Source organism: Schistocerca gregaria, chromosome 2 (assembly GCF_023897955.1).
Source record: "Schistocerca gregaria isolate iqSchGreg1 chromosome 2, iqSchGreg1.2, whole genome shotgun sequence".
Classification (NCBI taxonomy): domain Eukaryota; kingdom Metazoa; phylum Arthropoda; class Insecta; order Orthoptera; family Acrididae; genus Schistocerca; species Schistocerca gregaria.
In genome coordinates, this window is record NC_064921.1 from 253,529,998 (window position 1) to 253,556,210 (window position 26,213).

General features: G+C 41.7%; 1 protein-coding gene across 1 annotated transcript in view; it reads left to right on the plus strand.

Annotated features, from left to right (window-relative positions):
- LOC126335731 (glutamate receptor 1-like) overlaps positions 1-25,292 on the plus strand; it is a 73,111-nt gene extending 47,819 nt beyond the window's left edge. The window contains exons 5-6 of the mRNA XM_049999187.1: positions 15,654-15,742; positions 25,007-25,292. Of these exons, the coding sequence (XP_049855144.1) occupies positions 15,654-15,742; positions 25,007-25,292 (375 nt within the window). The remainder of the gene's footprint in view (positions 1-15,653; positions 15,743-25,006) is intronic.
- The last annotated feature ends 921 nt before the right edge of the window (positions 25,293-26,213 follow it).

Below are 26,213 nucleotides of genomic sequence, written 5' to 3' on the forward strand. Positions count from 1 at the left end.
AATTGCGCCATTGATATCGAAAATTGGTGAGTGTAAATGTATACAGAATTAGTTCTTCCTCTCTGCAATCGTCGGTGAGGCCTGGCACGAAGTCGGCGTTCCAAACCATCCAAAAGATGCTCTATAGAATTCAGGTCAGGAGTCTGTGCAGGCCAGTCCATTATAATAATGTTATTGTCGTGTAACCACTCAACCACAGGCTGTGCATTATGAACAGGTGCTCAATCGTGTTGAAAGACGCAGTCGCCATCCTCGAATTGCTCTCAACAGCGGGAAGCAAGAAGGTGCTTAAAACATCGATGTAGGCCTGTGCTGTGATAGTGCCGCGCAAAACAACAACAGGTGCAAGTCTCCTCCATGAAAAACACGACCACACCATAACACCAACGCCTTCGATTTTTACTGTCGGCACTACACACGCTGGCAGATGACGTTAACCGGACAAACGTATATCCACACCCTGCCATCGGATCGCCACACTGTGTACCGCGATTCGCCACTCCACACAACGTTTTTCCACTGTTCAATCGTCCAATGCCTACGCTCCTTACACCAAGCGAGGCGTCGTTTGGCATTTACCGGCGTGATGTGTGGCTTACGAGCAGCCTCTCTACCATTAAATCCAAGTTTTCTCACCACCCGCCTAACCGTCGTAGTACTTGCAGTGGATCCTGACGCAGTTTGGAATTCCTGTGTGATGGTCTGGATAGATGTCTGCCTATTACACATTACAACCCTGTTCACATGTCGGTGGTGTCTGTCAGTCAACAGACGAGGTCGACCTGTACGCTTTTGTGCTGTACGTGTCCCTTCACGTTTCCACTGGACTTAGGGATGTTTAGGAATACGGAAATCTCGCGTAAGGACGTATGGCACGAGTGACACCCAGCCACCTGACCACGTTCGAAGTCCATGAGTTCCGCGGGGCGCCCCATTCTGTTCTCTCACGATGTCTAATGACTATTGAGGTCGCTGATATGGAGTACATGGCAGTAGGTGGCATCACAATGCACCTAATATGAAAAACGTATGTTTTTGGGGGTGTTCCGATACTTTTGGTCACCTAGTGTAATGCCATTCAATGCGACGGCCTTATTCCACTGTACTGGGATATCTCTACTGGTCGATGCGGGAGCCAATGTCTTACAGCGTCAATAACGTCCACATCCGTACTGCTTTCCGCGGAGAGCATCCTTCATTGGACCAAACTCGTGGAAGTTGGTGGGAGATGTGGCCTGTAGGGTGGATGAAGAAGAAGAGTCAGACGATGTTTCTTGAGCTCCTCTCAGGCGCACAGACTTGTGTGAGGTCTTGCGTTTTCATGGAAGAGAAGAAGTTCGTTTGCATTTTTGTGCTGACCAACACGCTGGTTTCTTAAATTTCCTGAAGCCAGCACAATACGCTTCAAGTTCACTGCTGCACTACGAGGGAGGACATAAAACAGAGTAGCCTCTTCATAGTCTCAGAAGGTCGTCGCCATGATTTTACCGGCTGTGGGTGCGGCTTTGAATTTTTTCTTCGGAGGAGAGGTGGTGTGACACCACACTATGGATTACTTTCCCGTTTCCTATTCGAAGTGTAGAATCCGTGTTTCATCGCCTCTGACGAAGTTCGATAAAAAAAATTGTTACGATGCCTCGTAAAGAGTAAGTAGTTCCGCACAGATGGTCCTTGGTTGCTGTTTATGTTCTTCTGCTAGGCGGAGAGGAACGCTGCAGATATAGACCTTTGGTGCCACAACTGGCTGACGAGTGCGTCATCACTGCCAACAGAGGCATCCAGCTGTCCGGTGATGTGTTTGATTGTGAACCGTCGATCACCTCGAATGAGAGAGTCCGCATGGACCAACTCTGCAGGAGTCACAGCTGTGTGCTGCCAGCCGCACGCGGTAGATTTTCGCGACTTCGTTGCGATGATTATAAACGCCTCGCCTAACGACTTACCGTGCTTTTGTTCAGTACAAACTTTTGAATTGGTGTGAAATTCACTCTAGCTCACTGATCGAGAAGCTGTAGTCTGTCAGTTGTTTAGCATAAGTACCACTTTCACGAATTAACGATGTGGCAAGCCAGTTTCACGTATATTAAATAATTTAAATGTTTCCATGTATCGGTTAATGTTTTAATGTGCACAGCAGTTCATAAAATTGCAAACTAAATAGGAATATTAAAGTACTCTAGTTTGTGTAACTCGGTTAGATGCAAACAGTTTGGTTCTTATAACGACAATCACTTTTCCCTTGTATGTGCATTGTGACACTGCTATTCAGAACACACTGCGAAACTCGCAGTATTCAAACAGACACAATTTCTTCCACACCGTTCACGTCAATGGCGAATTGAAACTGTTTAGAAATATGAGAGCACGGCTGTAAATTTACGTGTGCGCTACCATGTTACTCAACACAGCCGCGTATATTGGCTAATGTACACAGACAGACCCTCTCCAGTTGGCTACAGCTATCGATATCGCTCTCGCTTCGAGGCTCATATAGCGCTTGTGTATGTTACATTTCGTTTTACGTAATGTGCTATCCAGCTGTAATTTTTGCACAATCAGTTAATAAGACATTCGTCTAGCAACGCAAAGTACAGCAGTTACATTTCATGCTATATAACAAAACAAAAAAATATTCTAAACCATCAAAGACATACAAGGTGATTCCGTGATGATGTTACAAACTTTCAGGTTTGACGGAGAAGGCTAAATATATTGATTTGATCTGAGAGAGTACCGAGTTGAAAGTTATAAGCGAAAGCAATTCTTATACAGGGTGTTACAAAAAGGTACGGCCAAACTTTCAGGAAACATTCCTCACACACAAGTAAAGAAAAGGTGTTATGTGGACATGTGTCCGGAAACGCTTAATTTCCATGTTAGAGCTCATTTTAGATTCGTCTGTGTGTACTGTACTTCCTCGATTCACCGCCAGCTGGCCCAATTGAAGGAAGGTAATGTTGACTTCGGTGCTTGTGTTGACATGCGACTCATTGCTCTACAGTACTAGCATCAAGCACATCAGTACGTAGCATCAACAGGTTAGTGTTCATCACGAACGAGGTTTCGCAGTCAGTGCAATGTTTACAAATGTGGAGTTGGCAGATGCCCATTTGATGTATGGATTAGCACGGGGCAATAGCCGTGGCGCGTTACGTTTGTATCGAGGCAGATTTCCAGAACGAAGGTGTCCCGACAGGAAGACGTTCGAAGCAATTGATCGGCGTCTTAGGGAACACGGAACATTCCAGCCTATGACTCGCGACTGGGGAAGACCTAGAACGACGAGGACACCAGCAATGGACGAGACAATTCTTCGTGCAGTTGACGATAACCCTACTGTCAGCGTCAGAGATGTTGCTGCTGTACAAGGTAACGTTGACCACGTCATTGTATGGAGAGTGCTACGGGAGAACCAGTTGTTTCCGCACCATGTACAGCGTGTGCAGGCACTATCAGCAGCTGATTGGCCTCCACGGGTACACCCCTGCGAATGGTTCATCCAACAATGTGTCAATCCTCTTTACTGATGAGGCTTTATTCCAACGTGATCAAATTGTAAATTTTCACAATCAACATGTGTGAGCTGACGAGAATCCGCACGCAATTGTGCAATCACGTCATCAACACAGATTTTCTGTGAACGTTTGGGCAGGCATTGTTGGTGATGTCTTGATTGGACCCCATGTTCTACCACCCACGCTCAATGGAGCACGTTATCATCATTTCATACGGGATACTCTACCTGTGCTGCTAGAACATGTGCCTTTACAAGTACGACACAACATGTGGTTCATGCACGATGGAACTCCTGCACATTTCAGTCGAAGTGTTCGTACGCGTCTCAACAACAGATTCGGTGACCGATGGATTGGTAGGGGCGGACCAATTCCAAGGCCTCCACGCTCTCCTGGCTTCAACCCTCTTCGCTTTCATTTATGGAGGCATTTGAAAGCTCTTGTCTACGCAACCCCGGTACCAAATGTTGAGACTCTTCGTGCTCGTATTGTGGACGGCTGTGATACAATACGCCATTCTCCAGGGCTGCATCAGCGCATCAGGGATTCCATGCGACGGAGGGTGGATGCATGCATACTCGCTAACGGAGGACATATTGAAAATTTCCTGTAACAAAGTGTTAGAAGTCAATCTGGTACGTTCTGTTGCTGTGCGTTTCCATTCCATGATTAATGTGATTTGAAGAGAAGTAATAAAATGAGCTCTAACATGGAAAGTAAGCGTTTCCGGACACACGTCCACACAACATATTTTCTTTCTTTGTGTGTGAGGAATGTTTCCTGAAAGTTTGGCCGTACCTTTTTGTAACACCCTGTATCTCTGCTAGTGGTTCTCTTCTGCTGCAAGCTCTTTCCTTTCAATTTCATGTTAAGAGGTACTGTAGACGAAAACAAGCGAAACATTGGTTGGTGAACATTGGCTCTGAAATACGTGCCTCAAGAGCAATGAGCGCTTATACAATAACAAAGAAAACAAGTGCTCTTAGCTTTTGTACGCAATCTAGAGCGCATGTCTACTAGACAGGTCTTCTTGTTTTTGCCCCTACTGTCTCCTCCTAAAGTATGGAAAGCGAAGAGCTTGCAGTAGAAGAGACACACTATCAGAGGCATTAGAACGATTTTCACTTATGAATTTCGGCTCAGTCGTTTCCGGACAAGAGCCCCTAATCTCAAATTTGTACTTTTACCCTTCTCCCTCAGCCCTGAATCACACAGTATGTATAGAGTGAAAAGAGGGCAAAGAAAGGAAAGTAGAAAAAAAATGTATCACTCACAATTACAAATATCGGCACACTTGACATAAATTTTCTATGTGACGTCTGGTTGGTGCCGCACATTTGCATCAAAAAGAGCTGGAGCTCCGTCGTCTTTTAGCGATATTATTTGGCGACCGCTCAGAGAATAACGCGGTATGTTGGTCCAGCTGAGCTGTCTGGGAGTAGATACGGTGCAGTGCTCTGACTATAAGTTATCGCAGCCCACAAGTATTCAGGAAAGCTCTGTTGCTTACTTGTAATGAGTTGCGCATCCCCATTTTTCACTACGTCTATTTATTGCGAAACAGTACAAAATTTGAGAGTAGTATGTTGACTAGGCAGCTCTGTAAGTACCACTGCACATCTCTTTTCGTCCTTGATTATCCTACAGTATTTTCGCTGCGACATTTGCAGTTGGTATGGGTTTGGCTTGTTCACGGACAACTTTCACATGTTAGCATAAAACGCACCCACCTCTTCTTGCACCACTTGATGAATGCTGGAGTAAGAGTAATTTTCGAAGTGACCTTCGCAAGGCAAACATTCGAACAGAGCGTGGATTACCAGCAACCTATTTTGACAGCTAATAACGCCCACAAGGGCGGGATAATTAATACAGTTTCAGAATCCCTGTATACGCACAATAACCGACTCAACAACGTGCAGTATTACGCAATGTAGAGGAAAATCTTAGAAGAAGGAAAAAAAAGGAAAAAACCACTTTGGTGTACATATACGCTAGAATATCGGTAAAACTCCAGACTGAAAATATGTCACGACTTGAAATTTTGCGTTCTCTCGTAGTCTTCTTTCAATTCCTGCGAACATCGAATAATCTGACGTATTTATATTGGGAGCATCTGTGCCTTTGCCATTAATTTGGTAGTAAGAAAGTAACGTACACTATCGGATTGCAAGTATCCCGACACCTGTTGATGAGAATTAATGTGGCATAAGTCCAACATTCGCCTTTATCATAACTTGAACTCTGCTGGATCACTTTCAATGAGGTGTCTGGATGTTTGTAGAGGAATGACAGCTCATTGTTCCTCAAGAGCCAAAACCACGGAAGGTAGTGTTGTTGGATTCTGGGGTCTGGACTGAAGTGACGTTAAAACTAATCCCAAACATGTTCCATTCGTTCAAGTTGGGACTCCGGGCAGGCCAGTCTGTGTCACGGAAGTTATCGCCCACTAATCATAGCCTCACAGATGCTGCTCTGTGACAGCGTGCGTTGTCAAGCAGATACAGTCATTGGCTCCTGACGTTTCTTTTATTGTAGGCAGTAAACAATAGTGCAAAAAGTGTTAGTAATCTTCCGGATGTAGCGTTTGCTTAAGAGCAGTGCGCGGACCACACACTAACCACGAGAAACGTCACCTGCCAGAACATCTTCTCCTTACCACAAGGTTAGCTCTGCAAATGACCACAGGTACCATTCTCCAGGCATTCGATAAATCTAAACCTTCCATCGGCTTGCCACAGGGTACAGGGTATTCATCACTCTGAGTCACTCCTTCCCAGTCATCGACACTCCGGTGCCATCGCTATTTACACTGGCTACAGAAATGTGTGGTTTATGAAGAACTGCTCGACCACTCTACCCCATTCTTTTTAAATCCCTGCGCACAGTTATTGTGTTGGCTGAACACGTAGCACTTTAAATCATTCCGCCGATTTCATGAGATTTTTTGCAGCTATTGCTAAGCCCCCCCCCCCCAAAAAAAAAAAAAAAAAAATTCGACGGTCCCTGTCCGACCCATTCTGCTCTTACTGACAACACAGTACTCACCATCTCCTTTTTCACTTGTGGGTCCATCTCTTGTGACATCTGATAAAATTCTGCATTACTTAAGGGTGTCCGTACCGTATTGGTCTGAAATTTACCGTATATGTTTACTAGCACATACCGCAGTCCTGCCTACAAAGTTACTGTACTAGTACACAAAAGCACTACCCAAATATGACTATAACTGTTGAAGATGCAGTGGATGCACTGGGATTTTATTAGACATGTTACATTGACGTCTAATGCGTTACGTAACTAATTATTCTATGAAATACAGAAGAGACAACGAATTCATTTCTCTTAAACTACGTCTCTTCGTAATGCCTCCTTAATAGTGAAATATTTTGTCATCTAGAATAAGATACGAGGCGTTATGCTATTTATATACGTCCCTTATAAGTGATCAAATGATGTATGGTAGAGGTTTTTACTAATATAATGAATGTATCTTTATTCATTCAAAACAGTGTTAAGGGGAGGTGGAACGATCCATCTCCTCAATGTTAAATTAAGCAAATAGGAAGAATATTTTTTTAAACCATTAAACATATTGCTCTGAAATTTGGATTACATGTTCAGTGAATATTTCTCTAAAAAGTTATAATGCCATGTTAAGAAATATTTATTGGATTTTGTTTTACAAATTTTTAAACAGGTGCTTATTTTTTCTCTAAAATTTTGCACTTTCTCTTCTATAACCCTTGAATTATACACTTTTTTTTTACAATTTGTTATAAAATGACGGAAAAGAAGTAAACAATATTGTGTATAAGTTTCATTGATATACTTTAATCAATTTTTGAGAAAATATTCCTCAACGATGAAAACATTAAAATTACGAGAAATGGCTTCCAAAGTTTTTTTTAATACATTCCTGCACCACACGATGCATTATCAGCATCCATTGTTAGTTTCTTTTTCACTGGTCTTTTCGTCCCTTTTGCTGCATGTTGTAGGCTTTTGTCTCTTCTTCCGGCACCTCTTAGTCTTTCTCCATCAATTAGGCGCATTGTGGAAATGGTGTTGCGCTCTGGTTGGAAATGTAAAAGTTTCGGCACATCACATTTGATAATGTTTCCTTCATTGTATGTTGCCACTGCATCATACACTCCAAAATGCAATGTTTTTATCTGTAGAAAGACTCCTTTGGGAATCCTAATCCAAATTAAATTATTTACACTTTCTTTTGGATTTTGTGTTTTCCCATGTTAACACTTTTCCAATAAACTTGGCTGCGATAAATCTCTGAGTATGGACTTAATTAAATCAATTACAGCACTTGGCAACTGTTTTTATGAACATATTCCTTTCCTGATTGGTACTTACACCATGAGTCGTCACCTGTGGGGCACGGTGCATTTGTGGGTGCTCATGTTTGACGCAGTATGAAAAAATAATACTCATACTGCTCTCCTCATGTGCTCAAAGCTTCTTGTATTTTAGCTAATTGCACACCCATAATACCTCTGGAGTCTATCAATTGCTTCATCTGTCAATCTTCATATTCCTCCAAGGGCCTTACCATCACTAAGCTTCTGGGATCCTAATGTCTGCTTTAGTTTGCACAAGCGAGCCCCATGCGCTTCTGCACGTGTCCAATGCACTCCTGTTTTTAATGTGAATTTCATCGCCATAAGGTTTGAGCTCCTCTACAGCTCTTATATCCCTTAGAATCACTATCTCCTAGATAGTGTATCGTACATTATACCACTCCTGTGATCTGGAAAAAATTGCGTTCACTCTCTCTACTTCCATCGCTCCACTCGTGCTGTGACAATTTGCTTCACAACTGTCACTATGTGTGTCCTTGGTATTGTCCTTACATCCACAATGTTTTGAGAGAATAGCGTCATCAATTACTTAGCAACTGTCTCCACTGGTAGCTGTCACAACTCCATTCAGAGATCTGTGACCTCTACATTGCCATGATCCATCTAAAACAATAGTTAAATCTCTACAATTCCAATTATCTGTCACAGCTTCTTCAACTGCTTTCTTCATTGTTGCTTGAGCATTATCTTCAGCAGAAGGTCCCACCAATTCATTATATTTCTGCAAAGATACCCTGCTTGCAGCTAGCGAGCGACGCCGTCACAGATGGCACACCAAGTCGCTACAACCATTTACTCGAAGCGTCAACTTTGCAGCGATAAAAAACACACTTAGAATTCACTTAGAAGGGTGAAACTTATTTTTATTCAGAAAAATCCAAATAATTTTATAATGAAAAAAACCAACAAAAAACGTTAATTTTGTCATTTTCATCCTTCCTGCTCCCCTTAAAGATCAGTAGCGGTTTTGATACCTTCTAAGTTACATGTTGAATTTATTATACACATTTATGTTTTTAATAATCTCTTATTCATTCCAATACAGAACTCCAGTGATCCATTTCTCACGACTATTTACGAGAAAGTAGTCGAAAAGGAAAATATTCCACTACTTAATACAGAGGTGTTTCACAGGATATGCCACTCACAGAAAAGCGCTGCAATGATTAACTACGATATCTACAGAGCATACAAGAAGCTTATGGAATGTTCTGTTGTAAGGGCACAGGAGTATATAAGTATTCAGATGGGGCTTGCCTTCAGGAAGAGAAGCCCTTATCGCGAACTGATTAACTACCAGTAAGTATGTATTTTAAATATTCAGTAACAAACAGAATATTTACAGTAGTCACAGGGTTTTCTATTTCTACACTCAGTAAAATGTAATTAAAATGTGAAAAGGCTATGGGATGCCGACGAAAGAAAAAGAGACGGTGATGAGGTTATGTGTAAGTGAGTCCTTTTGCAATCGCTTCTTCAGTGGCACAGCACCGCGCGATCGCTACGGTTTCAGGTTCGAATCCTGCCTCTGGCATCGATGTGTGTGATGTCTTTAGGTTAGTCAGGTTTAAGTAGTTCTAAGTTCTAGGGGACCGATGACCTCAGATGATAAGTCCGATAGTGCTCAGAGCCATTTTAACCATTTAGTGGCACAGCGTCACGGTAGTGTCTATGCTATGTTTCTGAGGTACTGTCGTATTCCTTATTACATCAACCTGTAGTCAGCTGCTATTCTTAAAATCCTAATTTCGACAGCTTGTAGTCTTCGGTCATTCCAGCTGTTTAGGTCAAATCGGAAACTTGTAAACTACAGGTATCGTTAGCATTGTTTTTTAGAACTTTACTAGGGTATCTTTCCTCAACTTTTTATTCAATATTCCGTTTATAGTCCATTAATATATCTGAATCGTTCAATTTTTTTCTGGATTTTGTTTTAGTTGCTGAAGGAGATGATTCTACGCAAGAAATTGAGCTAATTCTTATTTACTTTCTGGTTGTTCAACAGAATTTTGATTTGGACCAGGTCTTGAGCTTTCAAACTTATGACTTCCGTTTCTCGCGTCGGGATTGCTAAGTGACAGTCATTGAGATTTAATTTATAAATTGCTTTTTGACTGATGTCCTTGCTGTCAGCTATTAGAAATTGGTTGTCAGCAAATACTGATGTCATTAAGTAACGAAATCATAAACACAGATAACAAGAAAGGTCGGAGCCAAGCTATACGCTTGTCTTTAGCCTAATTTTGTTGTTACTTTAACATTATCTCTTACGAGAATGACAATGCTGTAGTGTTGGTACATTTCGTGGGTTAGTCTTAGTAAGTGGTTTGGCATGTCTTTCCTGCCTAGTATATACGCTTGTCTTTAGCCTAATTTTGTTGTTACTTTAACATTATCTCTTACGAGAATGACAATGCTGTAGTGTTGGTACATTTCGTGGGTTAGTCTTAGTAAGTGGTTTGGCATGTCTTTCCTGCCTAGTATCTCCCACAACATCCCTCTGTATGCATTGTCAAAGGGTGCCACATAATGAATAAAGACTAGATCTGTTTCTCTCTTAATATTTTACATGCTGTTCAGTTATTTATGTGATGACAGACGCGTTGTCTGAAAAGGACCTACTTATTCTGCATCCAGATTGTTCCTGCAGTAACAAGGTATTTTCTAATCTTACTGAGGATTTGTGTTCGATGTAGAGGCCATCGAATGAAGGGTGGGTGCCATGTAACGATATTGTGAGTTCACATCACCAACCACTTGGATACGCTACCGATTAATGTCTAATACCTCATTGTGTATGCTGTTATTGCACGGAGTCTATGCATTTCATTTTGTACGTTGTGTGTTGTGCACTTTCAGTCTTCTAATAGCTCGTGCAATTAACCACCGTAAGGGGTGAGGAACACTAGTTACATTTCGACGACGTAGCTATTTTGGGGGATTTGTATAGGTGTTTGAAATTTGCCTTTTCTGAACAAAAGGCGTCTGTCACGCCTTCAACATTGCTAGACAAATGCACTTCGGATGCCAGCACTGGTCTCTGGTTATAGACTGTTGTCGTCTGCGCCAGTGGTTGGGAGAAGGTAGTGCTGGAGCTATCATTGGCCGTGGCAGGGATTCAGATTGGTGCTATTGTACTGTAATGATATACGATGGTGCTCACAGAAATGTATGCAAGAGGGGGCAAGATTCTGAAATTGCAAATTTTGATATAACTGATTCGGTGAGTTGGAGTATGTCGTGGCTTAAGAATTGAATCTGATACGAAGTACACAAAACGCATTGTTTCACAAACGTATCATAATCAGCCACTCACTATGTTTTTAACGAAGATAACTTTGATACCTCTGATACAAGCATATGAACAAAGTATACCATTTGATGTTATTAGCCGGCCGAGGTGGCCGAGCGGTTCTAGGCGCTAGAGTCTGGAGCCGCGCGACCGCTACGGTCGCAGGTTCGAATCCTGCCTCGGGCATGGATGTGTGTGACGTCCTTAGTTTAGTTAGGTTTAAGTAGTTCTAATTTCTAGGGTACTGATGACCTCATAAGGTAAGCCCCATAGTGCTCAGAGCCACTTGAACCATTTTTTTATGTTATTAATATGAATACAGATGCCACAGTTTACATTTAATGTTCCGTAATTATATCCTCATTTGATCAAACACAGCATATCCAATGAGTTAGAAAATATACATGTAAATGTTCCCAAAAGTTAATTTTATTCTTTTTGTTACAGCACAAAATAATCTCATCGTACATGCTTATATTTTTTGAAGTTTTGCCTGGCGAGCTCAGAGCTGAGAAATTTGGCTCAGGGCCAGTGTGACAGTCAAAATGTCGATAAGGCGTACAGACGATGTAACGAACGTCACACCTGGCGAGCATTGCCACACAACCTGCGAGTGAGGGTAGCAGAAACGCAAACAGCTATTAACAAGACAGCATGGAGTAACACTCTGTAACTACAGAGTCAAACGTTGCTGAAGGGTCTGATCTCGGAGACCCAACAAGTGACAGCATTACTACAGCGAGGCAAGGAGTGTTGACGAGACCAACAAAAGTGATCATAGGCCCAGAGCCACTACGTCATAGGCACAGGCTCGGACCTTTAGATAACAAAGCTCTCTGAGCTCAAAAACATACAGTAACGTTACCCTTCTATCCTTGACACTGGAACCAGAGAGAGTGATGAAACCACGATAAGCTGATCGATGATGGCCTACCTGCTGCCCACCTGCTGACTTGAACACCGAGAGGCAGTAGACCGGATGCATACCACTGCCGTTGTCTGCCGTTGCTGCCTACCGGGTCATCGCGTATGAGGAGAAGACCGGTGTGCAGCCAGTCCCCCTTCACTGTGTGGCAGTCATGGCTGATCTGCAAGCTGTGATCTCCACATCGACCAGGCGCGGCGCGTTCGTGCAGCCCCTGGCCGACTCGTGAACACTTGGCTGCAGTGTTGGTCGAGACATGGTGGATGACGAGCGCCCAGTCTTCACGACAACCGACATCCTGGCCCACGTAGTCGGCTGTCCTCACTTGAGGGCGCAACGGGCTGTCCACGACAACGCTGAGGTGTGAACCACACTGTACTGGGAGACGGCTTCCCGTACCCATCCTGCCGCCAGCACAGCGCTGCAGTGCGATATCGTGATTCGCTGACGAAGCGTCAGAACTTCGTGGCTTGCGCTTACGCCGGGCGCCCTCCAACGCACTGACACAACAAATATAATTCTGCTAACTCAACCAAAAAATAAATCTTAGTGCTGGTACCACAGCGGCACTGACGTCTCCGGGAGTAAACAGGGCCACTCCCCTACCCTCCGTGCTTGGCCTACTGCACGTAGTGCAACAATGTAGCAGTAGCGTTGGATTGATACTGAAGATGAAAAATATGACTGAGAAAAAATCGGGTCCATTCCAGAAAATTTATTCGGTTATGAGCAAAAGAAACCACTAAACGATTCTACTGATTTATCAGCATCGAAATGAAGAAACAAGAAACAAACTAAAATAAACGCTTTTATAACTTCCATATCATTGCAAGAGCAGTGTCTTGAAAGAAAGGTATAAGATGAACATCAACAAAATCAAAATGTGGATAATGTAATGTAGTCGAATTAAATCGGGTGATGCGGAGGGAATTAGATTAGGAAATGAGACACTTAAAGTAGTAAATGAGTTAGGCTATTTGAGAAGAAAAATCACTGATGATGGTCGAAGTAGAGAGTATATAAAATGTAGACTGGAAATGGCAAGGAACGCGTTTCTGAACAAGAAAAATTTGTTAACATCAAGTATAGATTTAAATGTCAGGATGTCGTTTTTGAAGGTATTTGTATGGAGTGTAGCCATGTATGGAAGTGAAACATGGACGATAAGTAGTTTGGACAAGAAGAAAATAGAAGCTTTCGAAGTGTTGTGCTACAGAAGAATGCTGAAGATTAGATGGGTAGATCACATAACTAATGAGGAGGTATTGAACAGAATTGGGGAGAAGAGGAGTTTCTGGCACAACTTGACTAGAAGCAGGGATCGGTTGGTAGGACATATTCTGAGGAATCAAGGGATCACCAATTTAGTATTGGAGGGCAGTGTGGAGGGTAAAAATCCTAGAGGGAGACCGAAATATGAATACACTAAGCAGATTCAGAAGTATGAAGGTTGCAGTAGGTACTGGGAGATGAAGGAGCTTGCACAGGATAGAGTAGCATGGAGAGCTGCATCAAACCAGTCTCTGGACTGAAGACCATAACAACAACAACATCATCGATTAACGCTTTTATTATTTACAGAATTTCTCATGCTAATGGGCTCATTTCATTATTTTCAAGCCTTCTATTTTTTGTGTCAACTGGCGGAATAAAAGTAAAACAAAATGTGTTTTGAAAACTAAACACTTGAACCTTCCAGGAAAAGTGTAATACAGGGAAGACAAACATAAAAAATCCTCCAAAACACCCCTGATTGGCCGGTAGAAGCGTCTCTTAACTGGTTGTAACTGTATCAAGACTGTCGTCATTTCATCCTCCAATCTGACACTTCCTCGTGCAGTCATCTTAATTGAACTGCAGAAGTTGTAACTTTTTTTCTGCACGTTAACTGCGCTCAATCCCATACATTTTTGAGAAGTTCGCAGCACTTATCAATCCTTGAAATTTCACAATATTTTTTCTCTCGTCTAGCGCAGAGAATAGCATTTCATCTACGCAACTGATGCCCTTGAGTTCAAAGACGAGGTATCACTGAAGACGCCAAAAATGTAGCACATCCGTGTGTTTTAGTGTCTACTATGATCGCTCTGCTATCGCGTAAAGCTGAAAATAGACTCATCAAGCACTGACGTGTCATTTTTGTCTATAGACGAATGGCGAACTACACTCCTGGAAATTGAAATAAGAACACCGTGAATTCATTGTCCCAGGAAGGGGAAACTTTATTGACACATTCCTGGGGTCAGATACATCACATGATCACACTGACAGAACCACAGGCACATAGACACAGGCAACAGAGCATGCACAATGTCGGCACTACAACAGTGTATATCCACCTTTCGCAGCAATGCAGGCTGCTATTCTCCCATGGAGACGATCGTAGAGATGCTGGATGTAGTCCTGTGGAACGGCTTGCCATGCCATTTCCACCTGGCGCCTCAGTTGGACCAGCGTTCGTGCTGGACGTGCAGACCGCGTGAGGCGACGCTTCATCCAGTCCCAAACATGCTCAATGGGGGACAGATCCGGAGATCTTGCTGGCCAGGGTAGTTCACTTACACCTTCTAGAGCACGTTGGGTGGCACGGGATACATGCGGACGTGCATTGTCCTGTTGGAACAGCAAGTTCCCTTGCCGGTCTAGGAATGGTAGAATGATGGGTTCGATGACGCTTTGGATGTACCGTGCACTATTCAGTGTCCCCTCGACGATCACCAGAGCTGTACGGCCAGTGTAGGAGATCGCTCCCCACACCATGATGCCGGGTGTTGGCCCTGTGTGCCTCGGTCGTATGCAGTCCTGATTGTGGCGCTCACCTGCACGGCGCCAAACACGCATACAACCATCATTGGCACCAAGGCAGAAGCGACTCTCATCGCTGAAGACGACACGTCTCCATTCGTCCCTCCATTCACGCCTGTCGCGACACCACTGGAAGCGGGCTGCACGATGTTGGGGCGTGAGCGGAAGACGGCCTAACGGTGTGCGGGACCGTAGCCCAGCTTCATGGAGACGGTTGCGAATGGTCCTCGCCGATACCCCAGGAGCAACAGTGTCCCTAATTTGCTGGGAAGTGGCGGTGCGGTCCCCTACGGCATTGCGTAGGATCCCACGGTCTTGGCGTGCATCCGTGCGTCGCTGCGGTCCGGTCCCAGGTCGACGGGCACGTGCACCTTCCGCCGACCACTGGCGACAACATCGATGTACTGTGGAGACCTCACGCCCCACGTGTTGAGCAATTCGGCGGTACGTCCACCCAGCCTCCCGCATGCCCACTATACGCCCTCGCTCAATGTCCGTCAACTGCACATACGGTTCACGTCCACGCTGTCGCAGCATGCCACGGCAAACTGGCTGACACTGACGGCGGCGGTGCACAAATGCTGCGCAGCTAGCTCCATTCGACGGCCAACACCGCGGTTCCTGGTATGTCCGCTGTGCCGTGCGTGTGATCATTGCTTGTACAGCCCTCTCGCAGTGTCCGGAGCAAGTATGGTGGGTCTGACACACCGGTGTCAATGTGTTCTTTTTTCCATTTCCAGGAGTGTACTTTTGTGACTAACTGCTGCAGTAGGGGAATGATGTGCGTCGTCTTTGGAATTGATGACGCATGTCGTTCAGGTATACTGCAGTAAGTTGCACTTTGTTTTCTGAGTTCGAGTAGACTCTCTAAGCAGCTCGATTAAGGCTGTACGAGAAATCGACAGAGTCAAGATTGCTGAACCCTGTATAGGCAATATTCTGTACAGGTTCGCATCCACCATGCTTGGAAAACAGCATCGAAATTGATACCGTGCCCAAAAAACGGTGTGATTTGAGGTTGAACAACCTGGGAAGCAAAATAAGTCAAGTTATGTAATGCTTGCAAAAGTCACAGTATTTCGCGTTGCACTCGGTAGTGCAAATCTTAATGTTAGTGGCATCACAGACAATTATCTTTAGAAGTGCGTGCGACTTCTCTAACAAATAAGAAGTCTATGTCCCAGATGTGAGGGGGGACAGTTATCTGCCTTGCCCTCCATCCCTTCTCCTGCCCCCACTCCCAACATGTTACCTCTTGAGAGCCGCTGCTTAATGTGTTGAGTCGTGAACTGAAGACTCTACATACACAAATACTATTAAGCGTGCTACATATTGTATACTTTCTTCCCGTTCCATTCATGCATATGTCGAGGGAGTAGTAAAGCTTAAATGCCTCAATGAGCTTTATAATTATTCCAGTCATGTATTCGAAGTCCGTTATATGTATTGGTCTGTAGAATATTCCGAGATTCTTCACTTAACACGAAATCTGAAATCTTTTTAAGTAGACCTTCGCGAAATAGTTAATATCTCTCTTCAAACATACGAGTACTAGACCAGAACTTTCAATGTTTCTAAGATGCTCCCCTCTTAGGCCAACAAATCTAAGAACATTCGCTCTGTCCCCCTTCCTCTGCATAGTTTAATATTCTTTGATACTCCTGTTTAGTTTTGTTCTTTATTCACGAAACTATTCGTAATGTGTTCGCAGTTTCACGATCTGAGAAACTATCTGGGCAGGGAGGGGGGCTCTAACTTGTGGTATTGCCATTGCTAACATATTAAGAAACATTCTCACATTAATTCGAGCGAGTTAATTTGTTGTTTTGGGAGTGACATTAAGTGGGACTCGTTCCATTTATTGCATATTTAAACAAAATTAAATGAGTCACATTCAGTGTAGACCCAAAAACATCGAATTAACGTTGTCGAATTTATACGTTAACTCTGCTAGAACCACTGATCCATGCCTACCAGTTACATCCGGTCATGAATCTGTGAACGTGCTATGAATACCTTCGTAAAAACTTTGTCGCGTTGCAAATGCCAAGACGGGACGAATGGAGTATAGATAAGTATTCCGCAGAATTTACGATATTCTGCCTCTTATTAGCTTCAGTGCAGAACATAAACCAGTGTCAGTGCAATATACTCTTTGGCTGTGACGGTATACAATAGAATGACTCAAAGCACTGTGCGACTTAACATCTGAGGTCTTCAGTCCCGTAGACTTAGAACTACTTAAACCTAACTAACCTAAGGACATCACACAAATCCATGCCCGAGGCAGGATTCGAACCTGCGACTGCAGCTTCAGCACACTTCCTGACTGAAGCGCCTAGAACCGCTCGGCCACATCGGCCGGTTACGATAGAATAATAGTCGTTTGGCTCACAGCCAGGCGTGACCTTTTTGATTTGGCGATACTTCCACGGCTTGTGTGTCATTTTCGCTGCTTATTTATTCGAATTTCTTCCCATTTGATCTCAGGGAGCTTAGTGATCTTCATTCCACCTCTAGCGACGTTGAAGACCTAGCCGCGGGGACGGCCTACACAACTGGGAATGTAGAGGTACGTTAGGTTAACATATTTTGCATGGCTCTAGAAGGGACCTTCGGTAGCAGTACGAAAGGTCAAACAAAGATATAGCTCTAATTCCAACTTTAAAAAAGATTTGAGATATGGTACCCACGCTGAGAATGTGCAATGTACACAATTAGTACACCGTTTCAGAGCTTTTCAGTTCATTCAAGATTTATTATTGCAACAGTGCACATTGAGTACATAAAGTATTACATTTACAGATCAATAGCACAAGCGTTTGTGAGGTACCAGGTATTGATGTATGCTGAAACACGCATATTACTACAATGTGTACCCTCCACGGGCGACATTGTGGGTGCTGACTCTGACATCCTGTCGATCACACGCACGGCGAGTACTCTACTGGGATACGTTGCACCACATCAGATCGATATGTTCACGTATTTCTGTAAGAGCTGTCGTTTGACGAGTCACACAAATCACTTCTCGTCCCATCACATGCCACACGTGCCCGACTGATACAGGAATCACTTCTCGTCCCATCATATACTACATGTGCTCGACTGGAGACATGTCCGCACATTGTGTTGGCTAGGGAAGTTGCTGGATGTCTTACAGAGCACGTTGAGTTTCAAGGACTGATTCTCACATAGTGTACTATCAGTTTCTCTTCGATTAAAATATATTTGAGATCGGCGTTTCAGCAGCTAGGTCCACTAGCCCGCAGTGTTTCCTGTTTTGCAGGTGTGTGTGCGATGTCTTCAGATGGGGTAAATGGAACTGGAAGGGGAGTGGAAGACATCTGCCTTGTGTTGAAGGTAACCCTAGGGCAGCGAAAACTATATGAAAGGGAAACCTTTATGGACGGAGGTTGGTGGAATTTTGCATCTTCTGCTGAATCTCTGTGAAACAGAAACATACTTATAACAACAACCCAAAGCAGTATCTATGTAACAAGTTAATTTATTGGCAATGTTTTATTTTTTTCTTTTAAAAATATAAAATTGAAATCCAATATTTTAGGAATTTATTTTTATCCTTGCTTTCAATCTCCCACAAGAGATTTTGGTTACAACAGTGAGATCGTACCCTGTTCTCTGTCACTGCAGATTACAGTTAGACTAAATGAACTTGATAAGACACATCTTGAGGCATCGAGGAATCGTCGATTAAGTAATGGAAGTGTATGTGGGGGGGGGGGGGGGTGGAGGAGAGGGGATGTAAAAATTGTAGGGGGAAAACCAAGACTTAAGCAATAACCATGCTCAATTACATATAGCTTGCATTCGTTATATAGAGACGAAGAGGTTTGCATAGGATAAACTAATTAGCTTTAAGTCACACCAATGAACGTCACTTCTACAAAGACGTCATAATCTTGTTTCCAACTGTGTGGTATCACAATCTATTCCTTTACCTACTGGAGTATTTTCATTTTTTTTTTTTCCTCTTCACTCTGTATTAATCAGTCAGTCAGTTGTTTATTCTTCTGTAGATTACTTACAAAATGTAATTAGGCATGCTACCTTAAATGCAAAAGTATGCATCCTCTTTTTATATTTGAAATAATTCATGAACACAGTAACTACGCATTGCACGCACGCACATACACATACACACACACACACACACACACACACACACACACACACACACACACACACACATGCACACAAACAAAAAAATGTATTTAATTTGAGAATTATGCATGACAGATACTGGGGGTATAATTTACAATAGGAATAATTATCTATGCCTATTTACTGTAGAATGACAATTGCTTATTATTATTTTTTTATTATTCTCACTTCTGGGTTAAGTAAATTATTCTTGACTTTCCACAACAACTATTTAATAAGTATGCTTTATCGCACTTCTTAAATATTTGTATTTTAGGTGTCTCTTTAATCTTCTTTGGTACTTTGATGTTTATTTTCCTGAAGAAAATCCAGTTTCTGTTTTTGTTCATTTACTCTTGGTAAATGTAAGTTTAGTCTGGCTACTGTTCCATGGTCGTGAATGCTACAGTTTGTAAATAGTTGCTGGTGTTTTTTCTTGATGTGCGTAACAGACTGATACAGGTACTCGCATGATGAACTCAGAATCCTCGGCTGGTTAAACCGGTCTTTCCGGAGAGCTCAAAAATGGTTCAAATGGCCCTGAGCACTATGGGACTTAACATCCGAGGTCATCAGTCCCCTGGAACTTAGAACTACTTAAACCTAACTAACCTAAGGACATCACACACATCCATGGCCGAGGCAGGATTCGAATGTGCTACCGTAGTGGTCGCGCGGTTCCAGACTGAAGCGCCTAGAACCGCTCAGGCACTACGGCCGGCCGGAGAGCTCAGTTAATATTTTTATTTGCTATTCTTATGGCCATTTTCTGTAACTTGAAGACTCTCAGTATTATGTGTAGGAGATCCCAAACAAGTGACATGATAGCTACAGACGGAATGCTTATCGGAATAGCATATAATTGTAAGTTACAATCTGATGACAGTTTGTAAGGATAATAGCCTGATAAAGACATTTACTTTCTCAGAGTATTTGTATGTTCTTTCCAATCTAGGTGACAGTCAACATTAATTCCTAAAATTATTATTATTTTTTTTGGCCTAAGACTCTATGAAATTTTAACCTACTGTTAATTTTAGAAAATTATTTTCCCCCTCTGAAGCCGAAAGTCGTGCTCTTTTTTATGTTCATTGTAGGTTTATTGCATGGTGACCATTCATAAACACCATTTAGTGGTTCATTTGATCTCTGTACAAGGGATTCTAGTGTTTCATCTGTGCCTATCTTAGCTCCCGCTACTTTGCTTATGCAGACAGTGCAGTCTGCGCAGACAGTTTTGTTTCTTTAATCGAATTGATACGATGTTCACAGATTGCAACACTTTCTAAACTTTCTTTTTTTTGCCCTTAGTGCGTTCTTGTCGTGATATTTCCATAGAAACTTTCATCCCCGAAGGCATATTTCTTTACATCTAAACGAGATGTGAAGTATCATTTTTATAGATTCAGCTTTTTAAATTGTTGTTATCAAAATATTTTCTTAAAAATTTCCATCCCTTATTTCACCCCCTTAGAAGCTGAATTTCAAAAACAGTGAAACAAGCACTTTTCTATTTTTAATACAGAATCCAAATACAAATTTTCATAGATTTAGCTTTGAAAAATGCTTCCATATGAAATAATTTCATAAAGCTTCTCATCTCCTATTTCACTCCCTCAGGGTGTCGAATCTCCAAAACCTCTGAAAGAACTATTTCTTTTTCATTTCTAATCGAAAACGCACTTATCAATTTTTATAGCTGTAACTTTGAAAATGTTTTAGTAGTTATTTAACAATATTTATTTTCAAAAAAACTTTCACTCACTATTTTAATCACTTAATAGTTGAATTTCCAAATATGCTGAAACGCAGTTTCAGCTTAGAAATTGCTTTAATAGCTATATATTTTCAAAAAGCCTTTCATTCACTATTTCACTGCCTTAGGAATGGAACTTCGAACAATACTGCATAAATTATGCCTACAGTAAAAGATCCACACCCTTTTCGAAATTCAAGTGTCTATCCTTAGGAGTTTTGGGTGGGAGATGCATTGTAAATAAGCCTGTCCCTATTTCACCCCCCTTGGGGGTTGATTTTCCAAAAACAATTAAACATGTTTGTATTCATTACTAACGGAGGAGCCAAAAACCAATTTTTAAAGATTTTGATTTAAAAATGCCTTCACAATGAAATGAAAAAAATCCGCCCCTCGTGGTCTCGCGGTAGCGTTCTTGCTTCCCGAGCACGGGGTCCCGAGTTCGATACCCGACGGGGTCTGGGATTTTCCCTGCCCTGAGATGACTGGGTGTTGTGTCGTCTTCATCATCATCATTCATCCCCATTACGGTCGGAGGAAGGCAACGGCACACCACCTCCACTAGGACCTTGCCTAGTAAGGCGGTGCGGGTCTCCCGCATCGTTCCCCTACGCTCCACAATGAAATACTTTCACAAAACTTTTCATCCTCTATCTCACCCCCTTACGAGTTGAATTTCCGAAAGTAGTTTCATTCATTTTTTTAAATTTCTATTAGAGACGCCAAATAAAAATCCTCATAGATTTAGCTTCACATATGGACTATTTTCATAAAACTTTGCTACACTGGGTAGCCGAGCGGTCCGAGGCGCCTTTTCACGATCCGTGCGACTCCCCCCGTCGGAGGTTCGAGTCTTCCCTCGGGCGTGGGTGTGTGTGTTGTCCATAGCGTAAGTTAGTTTAAGTTAGCTTAAGTAGTGTGTAGGTTTATGGACCGATGACCTTTGCAGTTTGGTCTCATAACACCTTATCACAAATTTCCAGTTTTCCAGAAAATTGTCATCCCTTGTTTCGCCCCATCGGAGCTAAATTTCTAAAAACAGTGAAACTTTTTTATATATGACGGAGAAGCCAAAGGCAAATTTTCGTACATTAAGCTTTAAAAATGCTTTCACAATTATATGTTTCATTAAAAAAATTTCATTTCCTATTTTACTCCTTAGGGATTGAATTTCCAATAACACTGAAACCCGTATCTTTTAAATTTCTATCTGAGAAGTCAGATATCAGTTGTCATAGATGTCGATTTAAAAATAATTTAATAGGTCTTTAATACTGATTTATTTTCGAAATAACTTTGATCCACTATTTCACCCCACCAGGGTTCAAATTTTCAAAAATGCTGAAACCAGATACCAATTTTCATAGGTCTAGCTTTAAAATTGCCCTAGTAGCGACATATTTTCAGAAAGCCTTTCATACTCTGTTTCTTTTTCTTAGAGATGGAATTTCGAAAAACTCTCTCTTAAACGAAGCCTACAGTATAACCTCCACACCCTCTCGAAATTTTAAGTTCCTATTTCAGCTATTTGGGGTGGATGATGATGAGTCAGTCAGTCCGGATATTGCCATTTCTTACTGTAATATTGCTGTTAACAGCACAAAGAATTTTTGTCCGTGTGAAACATTGTCTGGACTTGGTGCATATCAAAAATAATATTGGTCCAAAGATATTACCGTGAAGGACTCCTAAATTATTATTGCCTCCACATAAACAGAAAATAGGCAACATCAGTGGATAGATCATCGCTTTAATTCACTATTTCTGCTACAGGTGCTCTATATAGTACATTACTTGTGGCGCCGAAGTTGTCAATAAGTGCGCGCAATTGATTGAAGTCGTTGACTTGAATTGCCTGTGTCGCCTGTCAGCAGGTGTGAATCGATTCAGTGCGACAACATAGAGCAAATGAGATGGTAGGCGTTCTGACACGCCTGGTGCAGGTAGGTCGCGGGGCACATTACGAACCGACATTTGGATGGGTGCTGTACCCCGAAGGTACTTACGAATCACCGTTTCTTGCCGTTTGATAAACGTTTCACTACAAAAAATTTTTAATCGCATTTTGTAGTCAATAGTATTAAAGGCCTTTGATAAATCTCAAGGTATACCGGTGGCCTATTCATGCTTGTCTTGTGCATCAACTATATACAAGGAACCATTTTTGTAAACGCTACTATGGCTGGTTCTGTACTTCTATTACCTTAGGAACCGAAGTGTACTTTAATGAGAAGGTTAAATTTATTTAAGTAAATCGTTAACCTGCATTTCGTATTAGATTAGACAGTGTTTGGGAATGAGGGTGACAGTGTTATGAGTCTGTACTTTTCTATATTTTCTACAAAGGCTTTCTTTTTCAAAGGCACAAATCTTGCCTGTTTTAGATACTCCAGAAAATTACCTGAGTTGAAAGATTCATTTACTCCTTGAATTAATGCTTACTGCACTTTGTGTATGAATTCTTAAAGTACACAGACTGGCACTTCATCTATTTCTCCTGACTTGTTATTTATTTAAATTTAATTTAATATTTGTACTATTTTCCTGACTTCGTACTCCGTCGTGGGTCATAAGGTCATTGTGGTTGCCGCATATTTTTTTGTGGAACAACATTTAACTTTGCGGATTTTTCAGGTTGTTTCTCTGCTATACCTGGAAAATATTCATTTACGAAATTTATTAGTTTGTGTGGATCATTCTACGATTTATCCTGTCATTTATATGCCAATTATTGTTATTTTGCTCCTGTTTTCGTGTTTCTTGTTTTATAACCATCCAAACCAGTTTCATGTTTTCCTAATTAAGTACTGTTTTGCGATTTCGTGTTATTTTTCCGGCAAACAGCATTTTCCTCTAAATCCTTTTGTGTCTTCGGTAACAGTTTAGTAACTAAGTCTCACTGTGGTTTTTTGTTTTACAACTTAGATATTGTATGAATGCAATGACTTTTTTATATTTGCAGTTATTCAATTAGTATACAGAGCACTGCTACTGATGTGTATACGTCTCGAAATGACTGCTCTAGGTTTAGTTTAAGTATGGTACAGAACTTAGAGAATGTTGCATCTGCTTTGTTTTCTGGATACATAACTTAGATAACTTTGCATCAACATTGATTTCTGCATACACTTCATCCCAGATTTGATCTCACAAGACTCTTGAAGGATCTTGTATTTTAGGTTTTGAAAGAGGTATTTTGTAGATCTGCAGTCTGGTGAGAGTAACTACCACAGTTTTCACTTTTATTAACTAGGAAAAATGAACAGGGCGTACAAGGTCTTTGAGAAATTCACCACAAATAACATAGTCTATCTCTAAAACAACTTGATAGATTACTGCTACTGAAGTTTTTGACGCAGTTGTGCAGTTAAACAACTGTAAACACGCCAAAACTGGTAACAGTGTTGACGAGACTGCTACTGAATCCATCCATGGTATTTTTGTTTATGTTTTGTGTGTCCACATAATATTATCTTGTTCGTGAGCGTTGAAACGTCGGGCAAACCCCCATTTAATTTATTTAAAAAAAAAGTCATCAGTAGTTACGTTACCCGACGGTTGGGTCGCAACGGTAAAAGTCAAACGTCGGTCTAGGAGTGACTTTATTGCTCATATGAAACTATTTGGAATTTATCCATTATTAGATATATAGGAGCTATTACAGGACGTAGATATGCTATTTCAAGTTGTATGTGAAACAAATATTTGCAGATTACCTCTTGGATGTCTGATGATGGATAAATTCAGAAACGTGTCATATGAGCAATGAAATCATTCCTTGCCTGATTTTTTATTTTTACCATTGCTATCCAGTGAGTCTGAATACATAACTACTGGTTATCATAATAGTCACCTGTCCCCTGAATGACTATATATCGCATTTGTATTACTAAAAAAGGTGTCTATATTTCCACTATGTGATCGGTACACACAAAGCATGCTCTCTTTGTTTTGTAAATGCCAACACCTGTTAGTTCAATACCTGACATCTGACATTTCAACATGACTCTCGTCACTAACTATAGTTAGGACACCTCTGAGTTTAAGTTTTGTTCCCGTCTTTATGTAAGTGCACTATCCCCTCCCTCTTTTGAAGTTATACAGTAATGTCTTGCCCTCTCATATGAGGTTAATATTGGATTTCAGGCAGTAAAACTGAGCGACTGTTCGCAGCCTGCTGCAGTTACGGAGCGAAGGTGTGACGCACCGTCTATTCAGGAAGCACTGGGCGTGGCCCGATGATCAGGAGACGAAGGAGTCGCTCAACCCGGTGAGCATCAACAGCGTGGTTCCCGCGCTGGCCGTCTTGGGGGCGGCGGCGCTGCTGTCGCTGTGCTTGCTACTGCTCGAGCGGAAGTTCTGGAGCAGGCCCGTTCTCAAGGACGCTGCCACGAGCACTGACCTGAGCAGTGGACGTAATTCGAATCCTAGTCAATCTGTTGACTTTTCTCACATATAGCTTTGCACCACATCATTTCGCAGTTCTCTACTCACAGTGAACACACATATCGACGACATTAATAACGCTGTAAATTTGTTTCATCAGAAGTGTATCTAGGAAAAACATAATTCCTATCAAATCGTTTTAGAGGTATCGCCTCTAGCTAGAAGTGGATCCCTCTCCTCTAGTATTACTTCTATCGGAAATGACAGTGTTAATATGAAAAAAATTAATAATTATGTAATTGATCTTCCAAATTGAACAACATTTTGACCAAAAAGTATTAGGAGCAGAGGAAACTTGATGCAATTCTAATGAGACGAGCACAATATCTGTTGTATGTAATCTCTGGATTAATTAAACATATTATATTCTGTCTGGTCCAAGGTTTCAGTGATTACGACACTCACAGAGAATGAAACAATTACAAATTTTCACCAAAACAGGTAAGCAAGGTCTCACTATGAACTATAAATCAAGTCCAGCCAACACATATCTATCAGATTTAACGTTTTCAAGCAGTCTAAATTCTTCATAAACGAAAATCCAGCTACTCTTTCCTCATTGGTGATAGTCAACTGACTTAAAGGCAGGCACGATACGGCAGGCGTGCTTTAGTTGCACATTGTCTAGAACAACGCGTAATTCAGGATGCAAATTTGGAGGAATGTGCAAAATGAAAGAGTAACACTCGCATACATTGTAAACACAAATTTAGAGGCAGTAAAAGATGACGAAAAGGTTTAATGGAAAACTTTGTATCACTGCAGATGGACGCAAGCTATAGCACACATAAATGCCACAAGAATGGAAACAATGTCAAAAGGAAGTTTTCTCTAATATACAGTGAATATGTTTTTATACGTGGTACTTTAATATGACTTAATATGTACACACATCATTGTGTGCCTTTCTTTGTGTCGAACAGTCTTTCCACAA